Raw genomic sequence first — 19,065 nt, forward strand, 5'->3', positions numbered from 1 at the left:
GACAGATGCTGGTGAGGTTGTGGAGAAAGGGGAACCCTCCTACACTGTTGGTGGGAATGCAAGCTGGTGCAACCACTCTGGAAAACAGCATGGAGGTTCCTCAAAGTGTTGAAAATAGAACTACCCTATGACCCAGCAACTGCACTGCTGGGTATTTACCCTAAAGATACAAACGTAGTGATCCGAAGGGGCACGTGCACCCGAATGTTTATAGCAGTAATGTCTACAATAGCCAAACTATGGAAAGAACCTAGATGTCCATCAACAGACGAATGGATAAAGAAGATGTGGTATATATACACAATGGAATACTATGCAGCCATCAAAAGAAATGAAATCTTGCCATTTGCGACGACGTGGATGGAACTAGAGGGTATCATGCTTAGCGAAATAAGTCAATCGGAGAAAGACAACTATCATATGATCTCCCTGATATGAGGGAGAGGCGATGCAACATGGGGGGTTAAGGGGGTAGGAGAAGAGTAAATGAAACAAGATGGGATTGGGAGGGAGACAAACCATAAGTGACTCTTAATCTCACAAAACAAACTGAGGGTTGATGGGGGGAGGGGGGTTGGGAGACGGGGGGTGGGGTTATGGATATTGGGGAGGGTATGTGCTATGGTGAGTGCTGTGAAGTGTGTAAACCTGGTGATTCGCAGACCTGTACCCCTGGGGATAAAAATATATTATATGTTTATAAAAAATAAAATTAAAAAAAAAAAAAAGGAAAAAGAAAAACAGTAAATATTCAGCGGCTATTTGCATTCCTCAAGCATTTGATTTCAAACCCAAGCTTGTGTTGGTGCTCCTGACACCAGCCAGAATCAGCCTAGTCATCTCAAAATAGATAATCAAGAGGCTTTCTCCAAGTCCACATGGCATTTAATGTATTGGCATATTGAAAAGTAAAATGTTTCTGTTAATCTTCACATTAGAAGCAGGACCGATCAGTGCCAAATAATAATTTAATTAATTTATTATAAGAGAGCAAATAGGAAAAAACATAGTATATTCAATATTTAAACTGTGAACAGGTGTAATTAGTATGTATTTCTAGAAAACAGTCCTATTTAGATGGTGGGAAAAAGCAATTTTTCTTTTTTTCTAGAGATTTTATTTATTTGACACAGACAGAGCGAGAGCACAAGCAGGCAGAGGGAGAGGGAGAAGCAGGCTCCCTGCTGAGCAGAGAGCTGGACTCAGGGCTCCATCCCAGGACCCTGGGATCACGACTTGAGCCGAAGGTAGATGCTTAACCAACTGAGCCAACAAGGCACCCCTGAAAAAGACAATTTTTAAGAACTGAATCTCTGGAATCACTTTAAGCCTCAAGATTTGACAAAGATTCCCTCAAAACCTACAGACCTTCTTTACATATTTAAAGGAGACTCAATAAAATGCTTAATAGAGGATTATGTGCTTGTGCAGGTGTTTAATATCTTTTTAGCTCATTAAGAAGGAAAGAAAGAAGGGAAGAGGGGGAGGAGTGGGAGGGAAGGAAAGAAAGAAAAAGACCAGGGAAGGAAGGGAATAAGGGAAGGAAATGTATGGTGCCTCTCTCCTCCACGAAATTAAATTACGCAGAGGAAAGGAGGTTAAGAGAGGATGTACATGATCAAAATAATCAAAGGACAGGAATAGTTTCTGCCTTTGCAGAGACCAAATTGCAAAAACCCAAGGATTTATTATATTTGCCAAGGAGGAACATTTACAAAACCAAGTGAAGGAAATGAGTCTGTGAGAACGGAGGGAAGGTAGGGAGCCATATAGGAGCAAACCACCTTAAATCATGATCATGTTGAAGTAGGCTGTTCTGCTATTGATAGGGCCTTGGAGACAATATCCATATTTTGTCAGGGCAGCTAGCCAGACCTCACAATTTTCAGAAAAAGTAGAGAACAATTTCTCATGTACCTTGGGAAATAATAACGTGAAGCAAAGCCCAGAATAGTTAATGTGGCAATAGACCACATTTCCCAGATACCAGTCTGGACACTGTGGTTCACTAATCTATCACAGAAAAGGGGTTTTTCATGAAGATAAGTGCCCAACTCAGTGACTAGTCTTTATTATGAGACTGAGACCTTTACAGTTCTGGTCTAATGAGAGGAAGAGTAAAATATTCTGATTTTACTTTTTCTCGTTCCACAGGGAGGAGCTATGGATTGTATTCTGGGTTTTGTCCTTATTGGAAGAGACCAAAAACAGGCAACGTTTGTGCATCTCCATATTATTTTTAAATTTTATGGCTCCCTAAAACCCCCCAAGTCCCAGATCCACTGGTACAGAACACCAAAGCACAGTCTCACAGTCTAGGGTTACAGTAACTCAGACACCTAAAGAGACAGTATATAAAAGCTCTGAGTTTAGTGAGCTAAACAAATGAATAAGCAAAGAAATTCGAGAGATTGGTACAACCTGGCAGCCCCATCTTTCACACTAAAGTCTCACTTTAAGCTAGGGGAGGGACAGGAGTGGGAATGGATTGGGAAATGCAAATGCTACCACTTAGAGAGACTGGGACACTCCATTTTTAAGGTCACCACTTAAGATTCAGTGGAAAGTATATGATTCTCTCTCAGCCCATTATGTTTAGTATTGTAATGGTAATTCAAAAATTGGGGGGTTTAGAATTCTAAAAATATAATGCTGAAGTTATTACTCTATAAATTATTAGTACTAACCTCCGAAATTAAATGTGCCCCTTCGTTCCTTTTCCTCTTCAAAGAAACAAGAATAGCTTCCCAGTTGTTCACTATTAATGATGGGAAACCTAAAGAGAATTTATTAATATAGGCTTAATTCTCAAAACACTTCTTGATAAAAATGAAAAAGACTCAGCATTTAATCAAAATTCTAAAATAGAAACAATGACGTAATTTTGCAAATTAGAACATTAGCATAACCTTCAGGAGACAGCAAAGGCAAGACTGCCCAGTCATCAAAAATGTTTAGAAGTTGATGAATTTCCTTGAGCCACGCAGGTTAAAATGTTATGGACTCACTTGTACTGGGTATACAGGATGCCTCCTGTGGCATTGACATGGTAATTCTTAAGTTGTTCATCCCCTTTTTTCCAAGTCACATTTATTGAATTCACATCCCCAGGAGTTGTGAATTGACATGTGAGTTCTATAGCTGAAGGTCGTTCTAAGGTGATATTTTTTTCCACTGGTACACTGGAATGTTCTGTTAGCCACAAAAGAAAACAAGACAAAAGACGTTGTAAAAGTTACATTGAGGGGACGTCCAATATAGACAACGCAGTTTTAAGTCATTCATAATAATGCTCTATCACCAGTTTCTGAATGTAATATTCCTTTGAAGAATTATTCTTATGTCGACACAGATTTGGTTCCCTTTATTATTCTCTTTCATAGTCACAGAGAAAGAAAGTGTTTGTTACATTACCAGAATAGCAAAAGCCTAAGGCTATAATCTTAATCTCCTTAAAATTTCCAGCTGATGAGGTTATGGGGGAAGAGCACGTTATAAAGGAGGGCCCTACCCTCTAACCAGAGAAACACCCCAACTGTAAAAACAAACAAAACCTAAGGGAGAGAAAGAATGGAGTAACTGCTTTGGCTCCTTTAAGGAACCGTGCTATTCGTAGTTATTACAAGAATGTTCTGTGTAAAATATGGGTTTGTGTGTTACACTAATTCTGTCATTCCTAGTCTTCTTAGTCCTTAAACTCTTGTGGGGACTGGACAAACATACAGATGAATGGCAGAATTCAAATACTCAACCTGTACTTCTGCATTTTCACTGAATTTGCAATTCCAGTACAAAACCACGAGGTCAGGGGCACCTGGGTGGCTCAGTGGGGTAAGCCTCTGCCTTCGAGTCGGTTCATGATCTCAGGGTCCTGGGATCGAGCCCCACATTGGGCTCTCTGCTCAGCGGGGAGCCTGCTTCCTCTTCCTCTCTCTCTCTCTCTGCCTGCCTCTCTGCCTACTTGTGATCTCTGTCAAATAAATAAATAAAATCTTAAAAAAAAAACAACCATGAGATCACTATCTATATATAAATATATGTAGATATCTATATCCCACTTATGGTGGATACGATAGAGACAACTTTTTTTTTTTTTTGAGCAATAGTAAGTAAAGGGAAAATAACAAAAAGGCACACTGCTCTTCCTATACTAAATGTGCCACTAAAGGCAACCAGATAATAGAGGAGGAAAACTTTCTTTTTATACAGTTCCAGCCAGTAAGTGAAGAAACTCTAGGCATCTGACAGAATGATGCTGTAACTCCTGGTGAATCATGGATCTCGGCATTTTCCATGCAGCAACCCTCTCAGACATGGAACTGTGTGTCTCCCAAGGAGGACACCCACTACCTAGGCAGTCATTTTGTCCAGGGTGGGGGGCGAGGAGTAAAGGGGGACGGGGTCCTAAGTCTCTAGATTCAACTACCAGTTTCCAGGAAATATGGAGGATGAAAAAACATGTTAAACGGCACCCCATGAAAGTGATCGACCACATAGAGAGTGTGAGAAAACTCGACAAGACAAACAATCTGGTGTTTTCAACAGATAAATTAGAAAAGGGAAAGAAAGAAACCTAAAAATGAAAAGATACCTTAGAAACATGCCTTTAAAAACAAAAAAACAAAACAAAAAAAAAAACAAAGTAAAACTAAACTATAATAGGGGCACCTGGGTGGCTCCGTGGGTTAAATCCTCTGCCTTCGGCTCAGGTCATGATCTCAGAGTCCTGGGATGGAGCCCTGCATGGGGCTCTCTGCTCAGCCGGGAGCCTGCCTCCCCCTCTCTCTCTGCCTGCCTCTCTGCCTACTTGTGATCTCTCTCTCTCTCTGTCAAATAAATAAATAAAATCTTTAAAAATAAAAAAAAACTAAACTATAATATTAGGGAGGTACTCTTGTGTGATAAAACAATTTTTTAAAAGGCAAGAACATGACTATGAAAACCAGAACGGCGGTGGTTACTCTTAAAGGGAAATGGGGGGTTGCGTTTGGGAGAGGGCACTGTGGTACATAAACACATTTCTTAATTTCCTGCCCGATAACGTGGTGTCAGGAAAAGCAGAATGCAGGGCCAAAATGTAGAGAGAGAAAAAAACAAAACAAACAGAACCCAAATAGCATAACGTCACTTTTAATTACACTGAAAACTTTATAAAAATGCTTCCTTAAGCAATGACCAGGTGCAAAGTTTGCAAACAGTGAAGTTCAGCTAGTGTGAAGTGCTTTGTGAGCACATGCCTGAAATAGCAGCTCAGGAATTGCAGAAGTGCTGAGCTGAATTTTATGCGCAAAAAGAAAGGTAAAACAAAAAAACAAAACAAAACAAAAGCCCTAGGTATAGACAGATCTTAACAAGATTCAGTTATACAGAGAAAAAACTGAGTGGGTCAAACTGCATCTTTTGGTGCATTTGCTGAGCATCTACTGCATACCAGAATTTATAGGGATGCTAGTAACAGGAGAAAATATCTCAAGATTCATCATATTCAGGGCGCCTGGGTGCCTCAGTTGGTTGAGCAACTGCCTTCGGCTCAGGTCATGATCCTGGAGTCCCAGGATCGAGTCCCGCATCGGGCTTCCTGCTCAGCAGGGAGTCTGTTTCTCCCACTGACCTCTCCCCTCTCATGATCCCTTTCTCTCATTCTCTCTCAAATAAATAAGTAAAACCTTTAAAAAACAACAACAAAAACAAAAACAAAAAAACAAAACGATTTGTCATATTCAGTCCTAAGCTTCTGTTTTCTGTAAATTTTCCTCCTTCAGCTTAAGCTCTGGGTACCCTGAAAACCTATTCCTGTCCCTCTGTCAAAGAAATTTGCTTCATTCATCAATTTCATGAAGGAGTTCTCCATTCACTCTCTGTCTTCACCCCAATATAGCATATTCTGGTATCTTACCAAGTTCCAGAAAGTGCTTTACCATAAGTTAAAAATGTTTAACCTGACTACCTCTTTTCCTTCCTTGTGGGACACAGACCATCTACCACAGTCTACAGAAAATTCTTTCACATCCTGCAAAACTCTGCTAAGTTGTTGCTTCAAGGACAAACAAAGCCTCTGGAGATTTCTTGAGTCTTTTCCCCAAGTCTAAGCTGAGTGTCACTCATTACTGCTGGCCTCTGCCCAGCCTGGGTTTATGCTTGCAAAGCCACTCTGCTCAGAATTGTGGAGACCCAGGCCTTGCAGTAGGCCACGGAGATCCCAGAGGTTCTGGAGGCCAGAGCACCCAGAGAAGGCTATTTTGACTCTTACATTATTTCTTGGGCACCTTATGGGGTTGAATACAGACCATCTTTCTTGCTGGAGGACTGGCAAGAAGACACAGCAGCATTATCACTCCTAGCAGGAGTCAGTACAGAGGTATTTCTGTTCCAGAAGGGGACTCTAGGACACCACGCTCTTTTCAGTGGTACAGCTCACTGGAGCCTCCTAAAATATCGGGAAGTTAAAATATGAATGAGGATCTCCATGTCATAAGGGAGGGGCCCCATGTCAGGTTCCTTGCCTGAAGTGACTCAGAGGGCAACACCAAGTATCTTTATGGTGAACATCTCCGTTTCCTCATTTGTAGAATGGCACAAGACCTATTTCGTGAGACTACGGAAAGGATTAAATGAGTTATAAGGAAAATTTTAGTGATATAGTAACTGCCAAATAATTTCCCACTTAGCTGCTTCTCCATTTTCTTCCTTCTCAATACTGGGGAATGTAACAAAAGCTTTCACGTATTGCCTGAAGTTCTGTATTGCTCATATCATTTAATCTTTACAGCCTTTCTATGAGATGAGTATCACTATTATCACCAACTTCATAGAGGAGGAACTGAGGCTTAACTCAGGGTTAACTATATAAGGTTAACTATCTTTCCCTAGATCATGCATCCTGATAATGTCAGATGTGAATACAAATTTGGATGGGACTGAGTCCAGATTCTCACTTTCAAACTATTGAACTGAGGTTTTATTTTTTTTTTTTTGTTTTAGATTTTATTTATTTATTTATTTATTTATTTGAGAGAGAGAGAGAGAGCGCGCGTGAGAACATGCACACCCATAAGCAGGGGGAGGAGCAAAGAGAAAGCGACAAGCAAACTCTGGACTGAGCATGGAGCCTGAGGTGGGGCTCGATCTCATGACCCTGGGATCATGACCTGAGCTGAAATCAAGAGTCATATACCTAACCCACTAAGCTACCTAGGCACCACTGAATTGAAATTTTAAATGAAAGAAAATATTAATAGAAGATGAAATAACTTATAATGCAGCAATACAGCAAAGTGATAATAGACAAATGGTATGACCAACATATTTCAAACATTTACACTTTTGGGGTGTCTGGGTGGCTCAGTGAGTTAAGCCTCTGCCTTCGGCTCAGGTCATGATCTCAGGGTCCTGGGATTGAGCCCCCCATCAGGCTCTCTGCTCAACAGGGAGCCTGTTTCCCCCCTCTCTCTTTGCCTGCCTCTCTGCCTACTTGTGATCTCTCTCTGTCAAATAAAGAAACAAAATCTTAAAAAAAATTCACACTTTCAACTAAATAATTCTATTAAAACTGCACAGTAGCCTCTCTGTAACTCATGCCAGGCTCCAAGTCCTAATTGTCACCTCCCTGTTTCTTACAACACTTCTCTGATGCTCCTGTAGCCTGCTTTCCTATGAGAAAATCAAAAATATGTAAAAAGTTTCACCTCCAACTTTAAAATATTTTGTAATTAGCCAACAAATTAATATTTCCATTGAACTCAATGGACAATGTTTCAGCCTCCCCAAAACCACAACTGCAATGCATTTCTGCTATTTTAGAGTATTGCCAAAACATCCACGATATCGGCATTTCTAAGACTACACCTATTTGTCTGGTTTCTGAGCTATATTTTAAAAGACTACTCTTCAAGTCATACAGTAATTTATGTTTGTCTCTTATTTTTGTAATTAAAAATTTTAAAGTATATGGACACTTAAGCAATTTGAAATCTTCAAAGAAATGATAACAGTTAGACCTTAATGGGCCCATTTAAGAATCTTATCGCTTGATATAAAAGTCTATTTTGTTCCTTTATAAAAAAAGAGAAAAGTGGAAAAAAGCAAATTAAAATTTCTTGCATAGGACAGTGTTTCCAAACATGCTTGAGAAGCAAAAACTTTTGTTTATAAGAGTTAAATGCACCACAACATAAAAAACTGGTAAAATGGGACAATTCCGGCTGAGGCAGAGAGGAAATACGGAGCTCTCCCTTATTTTACCATAGAAATCAATGAGGTCCTATGTTATATCCTAAAGTATAGATGGAACACGAACAACCCTTACAGAATAATGCGGATGGCCACTCTAACATGAGGCCAACAGCCCTATGTACAAGTGAAACGATCCTATTTTTAACACGTTGTTGCTCCATTTATATGATGCTACTGACCATATGGTAAGTTTATAAAATAACTCCTCTGAATAAGAATAAAATACAATATCTTAAACTTCATATTCAAAACATGTACAATAACAAAAGAAAATTGCTCCTTGATTCTTATAATTTTTAACTCCTCCTGAATTAAATTTCATTCATGATCTTTTTTTTCTCTGAATCTATCAAGTTATCTACATGCTCCCTTATCAGCGCAGTACTGATGTGATAGAGTCTAAAATACCTGCGCTCCTGAATTCATAGCTTAGGACAGAAAATCACCAACGTGCACAGGAAACCCAAAAGGAGGAAAGCCTAACCTGAGGATCAAAGAGTGTATGGGTCTGTATGTATATGTGTGTCTGTATACAAACACACAGATACACACACACACTCTCTCCAAGTCCTGCCTTGGGAATCCCTCAAGACCTAGGAACTATGTGTCTGGCGTTAAATAAGCACAGCTTATTCTCAAGCTTTTGGGAATTTTATGCAAGCAGCATCAAAAGAAAGAGGAATACTAGAAAATGTGGATGGCTTCTACACAAATGAAGCCGGGTTTACCAAACATAATTCAAAGCCTCTACAATATTATGGAAAATATTCTAAAATTAGCCAAGAAAAGATGCTGGCTGAATTTCATTATCAAATTTCCTGCTGGTCACCGTTTTCCTCCGTTTCCATTAGTACCAGGTATAATGGTTATTTCTCTACTTTCTAAACTGATTTAAAAATATTTCAAAGAAAAATTCCAAAGGGACATGGCTCCATTTGAATTTTAGAAAGACACGTTATTTCTTGTTTTCAACAATGTGGTATTTAATTTGAGGGGATTACCCTGAGTAATAATCCATCAGTGAAATAAATTTTTCTACAACGTAAGGGATAGGACAATATTGCAACAACTTTTCACATCAGTTAGAGAGAGTTAATCTAGCACTGTGGTAGTAGACTATTATATTTTTGGATAACCAGAATCCTAACACCTTTCCCCTCTGTGTAAGTTTTAATGAGAAACAAAGCACCCTCAGTTACTGTGTAAGCCAAAAATATTCCTTCTAACTCTCTGATGCTAAGGGCAATGCCATTTGACTAATCATATCCTCCTACCTAGGACTTTAAAGTTAGAGGAAATGACTTAAGGAGCTAGGCAGAATTGAGAAATTAATCACAACAGCAATGGCAAATGTTTAGCAGTGATAAGGCATCATTTCTTCATTTACCCCTTCATTCAACACTTATTTACTGAAACCTGCTACATGCCTTTCACTCATCCAACCATTCATGATTGTACTAAATATCTACTATGTGTCTTCACCCTGAGCACTGATATCAAGAGTACAGTATTAGCAGCAATATCTTAACCAGACGATGTCAAGGTTTCTTGCTGTCTTTCCTCCTTTAAGTCTTTGACATACTCTAGAATTTGGTTTCCATCCTCATTATAGAACTAGGGAAACAGAAAACAAAGGGGAAAAGCTTCTTGACATTGGTCTGGGCAATGATTTCATGGATATGAGCCCCAAAGCATAAGCAACAAAAGCAAAAATAAACGTGTAGAATTAATCAAACTAAAGTTTCTGCACAATAGGCAATCAACACAGCAAAGACACAGTAAAGAGACAACTTACAGAATGGAGGAAAATATTTGCCAACCTAATCTGATAAAGGGCTAATATCCCAAATATATAAGCAACACTACTAACTCAAAAGCCAGAAAACAAATAACTCAATTTAAAAATGGGCAAAGGACCTGAATAAACATTTTTCTAAAGAAGAGATACAAATGATCAACAGATATAAAAGAGAAAAAGAGAAAAGAGAACTCCTATACAATGTTGGTGGGATCGTAAATTGGTACAGCCATAATGGAAAACGGTATGGGGCTTTTTCTCAAAAAACTAAAAAGTAGAACTGCCAGGCGCCTGGGTGGCTCAGTGGGTTAAAGCCTCTGCCTTCAGCTTGGGTCATGATCCCAGAGTCCTGGGATCGAGCCCCACATCGGGCTCTCTGCTTAGCAGGGAGCCTGCTTCCTCCCTTCTCACTCTCTGCCTGCCTCTCTGACTACTTGTGATCTGTCTGTCAAAAAAATAAATAAAATCTTTAAAAAAAAAAAAAAGTAGAACTGCCATATGACCCAGCAATCCTATTTCTGGGTATATACCTAAAGGAAATAAAATTGGAATCCCAAAGAGATATTTGTACTGCCATGAACACTGCAGCATTGTTCATGAGCCAAGATGTGGAAACAACCCAAGTGCCTGCAGAAGGAAGGACAGGTAAAGAAGATGGACTTACTCAGACATGAGAAAGAAGGAAAGTCTGCCTTTTATAATAACAAGGATGAATCTGGAAGACATTATGCTAAGTGAAATAAGCCAGACAGAGAAAGACAAATATTTTTTTTTTCATTTATAGGTAGACTCTAAAAAAAGAAGAAGAAAATTGAACTTATTGAAACAGAGAGTAAAGGGATGGTTACCAGGGACGGGGGGGGGGGGGGGTAGCGGGGGGGCGTGGTGGGAGGGGGCAGGGAGAATGGGGAGATTCTGGTCAAAAAGTACAAAGTTGCAATTATGTAGGATAAGACTAGACAACTAATGGAAGGCATGATGATTCTACTTAATAATGCTGTATTGAGGGCGCCTGTGTGGCTCAGTTGGTTAGGCAACTGCCTTCAGCTCAGGTCATGATCCCAGAGTCCTGGGATGGAGTCCCACATCAGACTCCCAGCTCCATGGGGAGTCTGCTTCTCACTCTGACCTCCCCTCTCATGTTCTCTCACTCTGTCTCTCTCTCTCTGTCTCTCAAATAAATAAATAAAGTCTTAAAAAAATAATGTTGTATTGAACACTGGAAATATGCTAAGATAGTAGATTTCAGGTAAACTCATAATAGAAAAAAATTACTTTGTGAGATGACAGGTTAATTAGTTGACTGTAGCAACATTTCACTATATATATTTATATATAAAACCATCATGTTGTACACCCTAAGTATATATAATTATTATTTTTAATACTTTTTAAAAAGGAAAAAAACTGTAACAGAAATCTTAAGTCAAATGAGATCTAAATTATAGGTAGTAATACAATATAATAAAATCATTAATTCTCCAAATTATTCTATAAATTTAGTGAAAAATCAGCCAAAATCCAATAAGTAGTTGTTGTGGAACTTGATTCCAAAAAAATCTACATGAAAGAGTGAAAATGTAAGACATTGGAAAACTTATGTTAAAAAAAAAAAGAAGAACAAAGATATAAAGATGTATCATAATGTTTCAAAAAAAGATTAATGTGTTAATGATGCTGGAAAATACCAAGAAATTAATGGAATAAATAGGTAGAATTTTCTGGATTGCAAGTTGGAAACTTAATGGTTAGGAAGTCAAGTTAATAGTTATCACCAAATTTGTTTTTTATTTATTTTTTATTTTTTTTTAAAGATTTTATTTATTTGACAGACAGAGATCACAAGTAGGCAGAGAGACAGGCAGAGAGAGAGAAAGGAGGAAGCAGGCTCCCTGCTGAGCAGACAGCCCGATGTGGGGCTCGATCCCAGGACCCTAGGATCATGTCCTGAGCCGAAGACAGAGGTTTTAACCCAATGAGCCACCCAGGTGCCCCAACCAAATTTGTTTTTTAATGGATTGAAAGAGAAGAGAAACTTAGTACAACACACCTGTGAGGTGTGCATGTTGCTTAATGCATACTTTGTATCATGTGTGTGTTTGCCCATGTGTGTGCATGGGTGGTAAATCAGTTTACAAGGTAAATTTATTTCTTACTTTGCCCAACTCTCTAAAATGTTTGAAAAATATTGAAACAATAAAGGAACAGAATAGCACATAGGAATTTGGAATATGATTAGGGTGATATTTCAAAGCCGTAGGAAAAAGAACTATTCAGTACAGGGTGTTGAGACCTTGGCTATCTATATTAAAATAATAATTTAGTAAAGTTCATGCCCTATCACACACTATATTTCAAAAGGATTAAAAACTGAAGGGTAAAAAACTCCTATGAAAATACTTCCATAAAAATGATAGGAGAAAATAATAACAATGAAATTTCTTCACAATAAAAAACACCTTGTAAATGTTTAAAGACAACTGGGAGACAATATTTGCTATTTCAATAAAAAGTGCAAATTAGAATTTAAAGTGTATAGCTGTCTCGCACCAATTAAAAAGTATATAAACCCAACAGGAAAATGGACACAGGGTATTAACACAAACACACCATATATACATAAGTATGTCCAACTCCAAAACACAAATTAAAACAACAGTGATACAGCTTTTAGCCCTCCTGCTGGCAAAGATGAAAGAATTTAATAATATCGAGTGGTGCTAGTCAGGAACTAAGGAGGATTACAGTCAAATATGGGAGTGAGGGAAAAGGTAAACTGCTACTTTGGCGGGCAATTTGCAAGTATGTATTAAAATTAAAATGCACACAATTCCTAATTCAGCAATTCTACCCTGTAGCATTTATCCCAAAGGAACACACACAGTCATGCCCAGAGAGAGAGATGTAGAAAGAAGTGTTCATTATTGAATGGTTTACTACTGAAAACAATTTAAGCAAACTAGGGTCCATTTAGAGGAAAATGTTTAAGAAAACTGGTATGTTTATACTGTGTACACAAGTAAAAGAAATAAGGTATGTCCATGTAATATGGCTAGATCTCAAGAACTAACACTGATCGACAACAAAAATATTCAGGACAATACATATGGATTTAAACCACTAATATTAAAGAATACAACACAATGTCCCATAGGACTCTACAGTTTCTATGATGAATACACACATAAGTACATACATGAAACAGAGGTTACCCCTGGAAAGAGCTCAGCTGAGACAGAACCATCCTCTGACAAGCTGAGATTCTATCCCTTGAAATTCTATTTGGCTATTTTTCAAACATGCTTTATCTTTTTTTTTTTTTTTTTTTGATAGCATAATATTGTTTTCCCCTGTTTTACAATATTTCTTCTTCTATAACTCTACCTACTATCTCTGTCATCTTAAATTCTGGACAATCTAATCCTACTGTTCTTTAGTTGACTCTCAGTCTTGGGGTCCACATCATTGTACTTTTATTTGTGAGCAAGTCCTCAGCCCAGATCCATAGCCAGAGCAGGCGAAGTGTCCTGCCATAAATGTTTTCTTCCATTTGCTTTCCTGCAGAACCAGAGTCATGTTTGTGTTATTTCTCAGCTTGCAAGGCTCGCGTGTCACGCAGGGAATGTAAATTTGCAATCTCAATGCCACTGAGGGCAGGCCTTTGACTTTAAGTACTCAGGGAAGTCTTTGTTTTTGATTCAGAACAAAGCTAAAACCAGGAAGCCTACTTATCGTGCGTGGCCTTGTGCAGATCCACTCTGGTTCCCCACCCGTCCCCACCTGCCAGGTCAAATATTTTTCACCATGTTTATAGCCTTCTGAGGGTCTTCAGTTCCAGTTTTCTGCAAAGATCAGTTTTCTGGGGATTTTCAGTTCCTGATCCTCTCCTTGCCTAGATTCAAGCCCTGGTTCTTAGATCTGTGACTCTTAGAACTCAAATGCCCTGTTGACAAACACAAGGAAGACTAACATGACTTCAGTTCACAGGCATGTACCTCAGCAGTCTTTTCATCAGGTGTGATGAGAAACATCATACACATTTGAACGTCCTTGAAGTCATTCTAGGGTCTTCTCTGCCACAAAGTGTCTGAGCAACCAAATGTAAGGGACTCACTATTCTCTTTTTCAGCTAAAAAACAAACAAAGAAAACAAAAAACAAAAAAACCCACTTCTTGTTCTCTCTTCCCGAACACCCTCTTCTCATGTCATGAAACAGGTACCTGGCCTTGGAGTCTGAGAGGTCTTAACACTGACCTCTTGCCTGGCAGGCTCTAGGGAACATGGCTACCTTTCCTGACCTTAACTAGTCCTCCCAAATTTCACTCGATACCGTAATCTGAGTATCTCTTCCCTGAGTGACTGCTTTGTCTAACTCCTTGTCTCACCAGGACCTCATCAGGCCAGCTGCTCACATTTCAACATGGTAAATAAAATTTGTCATTGGGAGGGAGAGCCTACCCCAACATTACCAGGATGGTCAAGAGTACTGCCCAGTGGTGTTTTGATTTTAACCTCTTTGGTTAAACTATAACACACTGATTGAGATACCAATCACTGTAATATGCAGAGGCAAAGAAAGAAAAATAAAAGTAACAATAAAGAAATGTTCTAATTGCTGTAATGCAAACAATGAATTTCAAATGCTGACAAAGGGAGACTTAGTTCAGTGATTTAAAAAAAAAAAGTCCATTATCAAAAGAGAAGCTTTCAAACCCAGAGATATCAGAAAGGAAAAACAAAAACAAAAGCAAAAAAAAAAAAAAAAAAGAAAGAAAACTTTTATTCTTACTTGTCAATTACACTATCACCAATATATTCATTATCTATGCAAATGCGATTTGCACATATTTAAAAATAAGGCAATTAAAATACTTTTGTTTTTCATTGTTTTTGAAACTTTTTACATGGTTTCAAAAATAACGTAAGTTCCCTTAAAATAGACATAATTGTTGTTAAGTAAATAACTAACAACATTTTTTTTTTTACTAACAACATTTTGAAAACACAAAATAAGTAAACAACCAAGCGTCCATGAATCAAAGGTCATGTTTCCCATTCTCCCAGGCACAGCACCTTGTGTTCCCCCAGTCTCTAGCATCTTTGTTGTTGTTTTATTTAAGATTTTATTTATTTATTTGACAGAGATTAAGAGAGCACAAGCAAAGGGAAAGGCAGGCAGTGGGAGAGGGTAAAGCAGACTCCCTGCTGAGCAGGGAGCCCGATGTGGGGCTCAATCCCAGGACCCTGGGATCATGACCTGAGCCAAAGGCAGCCGCCTAACCAACTGAGCCACCCAGGTGCCCCTCTAGCATCTTTGGTAAGTAAGCTGCTAAGAGTTGGGCCAATGTCATGCTGGTCCAAAATGTGCAACTAATGTATTATATTTGAATCTCTCTACAAGAAACATTTCATCTCTAGTTTCTAAAAGGGCCTGAGGGAAAGAGAAAACAGTAAGGACAGCACAGAATTATATGCAGGGGGGTGGGGGGATGGGTGAGCCAGGTGGTGGGTATTAAGGAGGGCATATATTGCATGGAGCACTGGGTGTGGTGTGTAAACAATGAATCTTGGAACATTGAAAAAATAAAATTAAAAAAAATGTGCAATTCAAATAAACATAAATATGACCACATGAAAACATTCCATTCATCAGGGAGGTTAAAAATCCTAGAGATAGCAGTAGGAGGAAAGCCTATGGTTCTTAGTAGGCATAAACATATCTTCAGATTTAACTTCTATATTTCAGGAAGGCAGTTCCTAAGACCAAATTTTTTGATGCAAAGGCAACCAGAACAATAACTTACAGGAAAACACAACCATGTAGGCCACAGGTTGGAAATCCAGTCTTTCAAAATGAATGTCAAATCTTTTCTTTTGTCAAATAAAAACAAATCCAGATCTATGTAAACAGAGATTTTATTCAAAAAGTCTATTGCAATAAGGAAGATGTACCGAACTTTGGATCTGTCTGCAGGCATCTCAAAGTCAAACAGAAAATGCCTTTCTTTTCTAGGGAGGGGTAAGCAGGCTAGCAGGAACTTTTGAGAGGAAATGGGACAAACTAGTGGGGGGAGCAGGAAGCATGATCACACTGTAGTCAAGCATTAGTGCTGCTCAGACTTGGGCCAAACTAAAGTTCAGGGGCCTAGGAGGAAGAAAAACTTGTTTAAGGTTTGATCAAGCTAAGGCAGAAGGAAACTAATGGGTAACTAACAGACAACTACGGACCACTGGTCTCTTCACAGCAGCAAGAATACTGGTTTTAATGATAGTATTACAATAAAAGAGTAGTCAGGAGTTTAACCTTCCAAACAGGTTAGGTAAATAACTAACCCCACAACAACTAAAATGTCCACTTTTTCCTCTCTTCTTGGACACTAACCCTTTTTCCCCCAGGGTCCTTACTGGGTAGGGAAGGGGTGTGCTGCTGCCTACATTACCTGGATACTCAAAGGATTTGCAAACTCATGTTCTCATATGGATCTCTCTCAAAGCAAAACCTCATCTGACAGAGGAAACCAATAACTAGAACATGAAAACAGGGTTTCAAAAATTATTTGAAAGGCAACACATTTACCAGTCAGTGAGATGTTGTGACTCTCCAAGAAAAGGTTGGAGTATTTTGTCATCATTACTTCTGGGATGGGTAGACTTGTAAGAGGTGAAGCTGTAAGAAGAAGAAAATGAGATCGCATATTATTATCAAGATGAAATGACTATAAGCTAGTTTTTAACAGCTAAAATGCTATATTGTACATGATTAATGAAAAATAAAATTAATTTAAAAAATAACATAGGATTGTTGTCAGTGCTTTTGTTGTTGTTGTTGTTGTTTTTAAAGATTTTATTTATTTATTTGACAGATAGAGATCACAGTAGACAGGCAGGCAGAGAGAGAGAGAGAGAGAGGGAAGCAGGCTCCCTGTGGAGCAGAGAGCCCGATGTGGGACTCAATCCTAGGACCCTGAGATGATGACCTGAACCGAAGGCAGCAGCTTAACCCACTGAGCCACCCAGGCGCCCTTGTTGTTGTTTTTTAAAGATTTTATTTATTTATTTGACAGTCAGAGATCACAAGTAGGCAGAGAGGCAAGCAGGGTTGGGGGTGGCGGGGGGAAGCAGGCCCTCTGCTGAGCAGAGATCCTGATGCGGGGCTCGATTCCAGGACCCTGAGATCACGACCTGAGCCGGAGGCAGAAGCTTTAACCCACGGAGCCACCCAGGTGCCCCTGTAAGTGCTTTTTTAAAAAAAGGTTTTATTTATTTGACAGAGAGAGCATGACCAAAGGGGAGGGGCAGAGAGAGAGGGGGATGCAGACTCCCTGCTAAGTAGGGAGCCCTACGTGGGGCTTGATCCCAGGACCCCAGGATCACGACCTGAGCTGAAGGCAGATGAGCCACCCAGGTGGTAAGGTAAGTACTTTTTACAATCTAGATTAAACTTCAAATATTGGAATAGAGCCTGAGAACAAACAGGAGTTGTACAAGATAATAAAAAAAGTTTTCTACCCCAAAAGGGCAAGTGCAAACATTCTTTTGGTATCAGATGGGAGATGAGGGATGCATAGCTTTCATTCATATGAGAAAGAGAGAAACAGTTCTTAAGACTAAAGGACAGTTAAAGACTGAACAGATAACTGGAGAAAACATGTTATTGACTCTGTAAATGCGTTTACAATATTTAAATTCTAATTACACCTGTAACATTGTTCCTAAAATAGACAATTACTCTTACTCCTTTAAAAAAATCTGTGATTCCTTTTGAACTACTGGAATCTAAAACTGTGAAAAAGAAAGCCAAGCTGAGTTTCAGTGCAGAATGCCTTCCTTACTTTTCCATGGCACTGTCATTGACTCACTCGATAGCATTTTTAATTTCCCTGCCTAAAGCTCTTCCGGGGGATACACAAATTCCCTCTTCAATGCAGAGAGATCTGAACAGAGGCACCGCAAGAACAGAAGAAAACTGAAGAGTATCTGTCAATCAAAATGAACCCTCCCTTCTTCCCAGGGGCCCCTCTTCTAGAGAGTCCTTCTCGGGCTTCCCACTCTGGCCAGCCGCCCCCTCCCAGCACACAGAGTACACTGCCCTCATTGCGGTAGACTCCCACATACTGTGTTCTAATTGTATGAGGTACTGGTGTGTGTGTCTCCCACCAGACCGTGAGCAAGGATTAATAATTTATGAGGCAAAATGCAATGGCTTACTTAAAAATAAAAACTTTGGGGGGCACTGTATTATTTGACACAACACATTTACCAGTCAGCGAGATGTTCTGACTCTTCAAGGAAAGGTTGGAGTACTTTGTCATCATTACTTCTGGGATGGGTAGACTTGTAAGAGGTGAAGCTGTAAGAAAAGAAAATGCGATCAAATATTATTATCAAGATGAAATGACTGCAAGCTATTTTGTAACAGCTAATATTCTATATTGTATACTATTAGTGAAAAATAACGTTTTCAGGGAGCTCCAAGGAACTAGATCTCATACATTCGCAGATATTCAGAAATATATTGGGCTATCAAATGCGACCAAATTTCCAACTTTTTCTATGCTCTTTTCTTTACTGAAAAATCCCTACTGATTTAATCAAGTAGCTTAAAAAAAATTATTGTCTTATCCCATCATTTGTAATTTCTTTACGAAACATACATGAAGATACTGAAGAATGAGACAAGACTGCCGGGAAAAAGACAGACACAAAGAGGCAGAAAGAAGGTGAGTGAACAAAGAGAGACAGAGAGACCATAATAAAGGGCATAAAATGAGGACAGAGAAGAGAAAATGGATACACAGTGAGAGTTTCTGTTGTTTGGTTTTCCAGCTACAGTTATAGACCAGCTCTACCAAACTGACTTTTGGTTCTCCTCTGCCACTTCTCTCACCTTTTCAAAATCTTTATTGAAAAAAAAAAAGTTTCCATTTCCTCCCTTCCACTCTCCTCAAATTTCTTTTTTTTTTTTGGTACAGTGGCTACTGTTCTTTGTGAGGCATCAGAACTTATCGCCCATAAAAACGACCCCAATTCCAAA

General features: G+C 39.0%; 1 protein-coding gene across 2 annotated transcripts in view; it reads right to left on the reverse strand.

Moving 5' to 3' along the window:
- The window catches only part of EMB (embigin), a 49,707-nt gene that overhangs the window by 20,591 nt on the left and 10,051 nt on the right, over nt 1-19,065 (reverse strand). Inside the window, exons 2-5 of one of the 2 annotated variants that reach the window (XM_047730741.1) lie at nt 18,292-18,381; nt 16,609-16,698; nt 3,009-3,192; nt 2,688-2,776 (exon numbers count right to left, since the gene is read on the reverse strand). In XM_047730741.1, coding sequence (XP_047586697.1) covers nt 2,688-2,776; nt 3,009-3,192; nt 16,609-16,698; nt 18,292-18,381 — 453 coding nt within the window. The remainder of the gene's footprint in view (nt 1-2,687; nt 2,777-3,008; nt 3,193-16,608; nt 16,699-18,291; nt 18,382-19,065) is intronic. The other variant, XM_047730742.1, reaches the window with a different exon arrangement.

The sequence above is a fragment of the Lutra lutra genome, chromosome 5, assembly GCF_902655055.1.
Source record: "Lutra lutra chromosome 5, mLutLut1.2, whole genome shotgun sequence".
Lineage (NCBI taxonomy): Eukaryota > Metazoa > Chordata > Mammalia > Carnivora > Mustelidae > Lutra > Lutra lutra.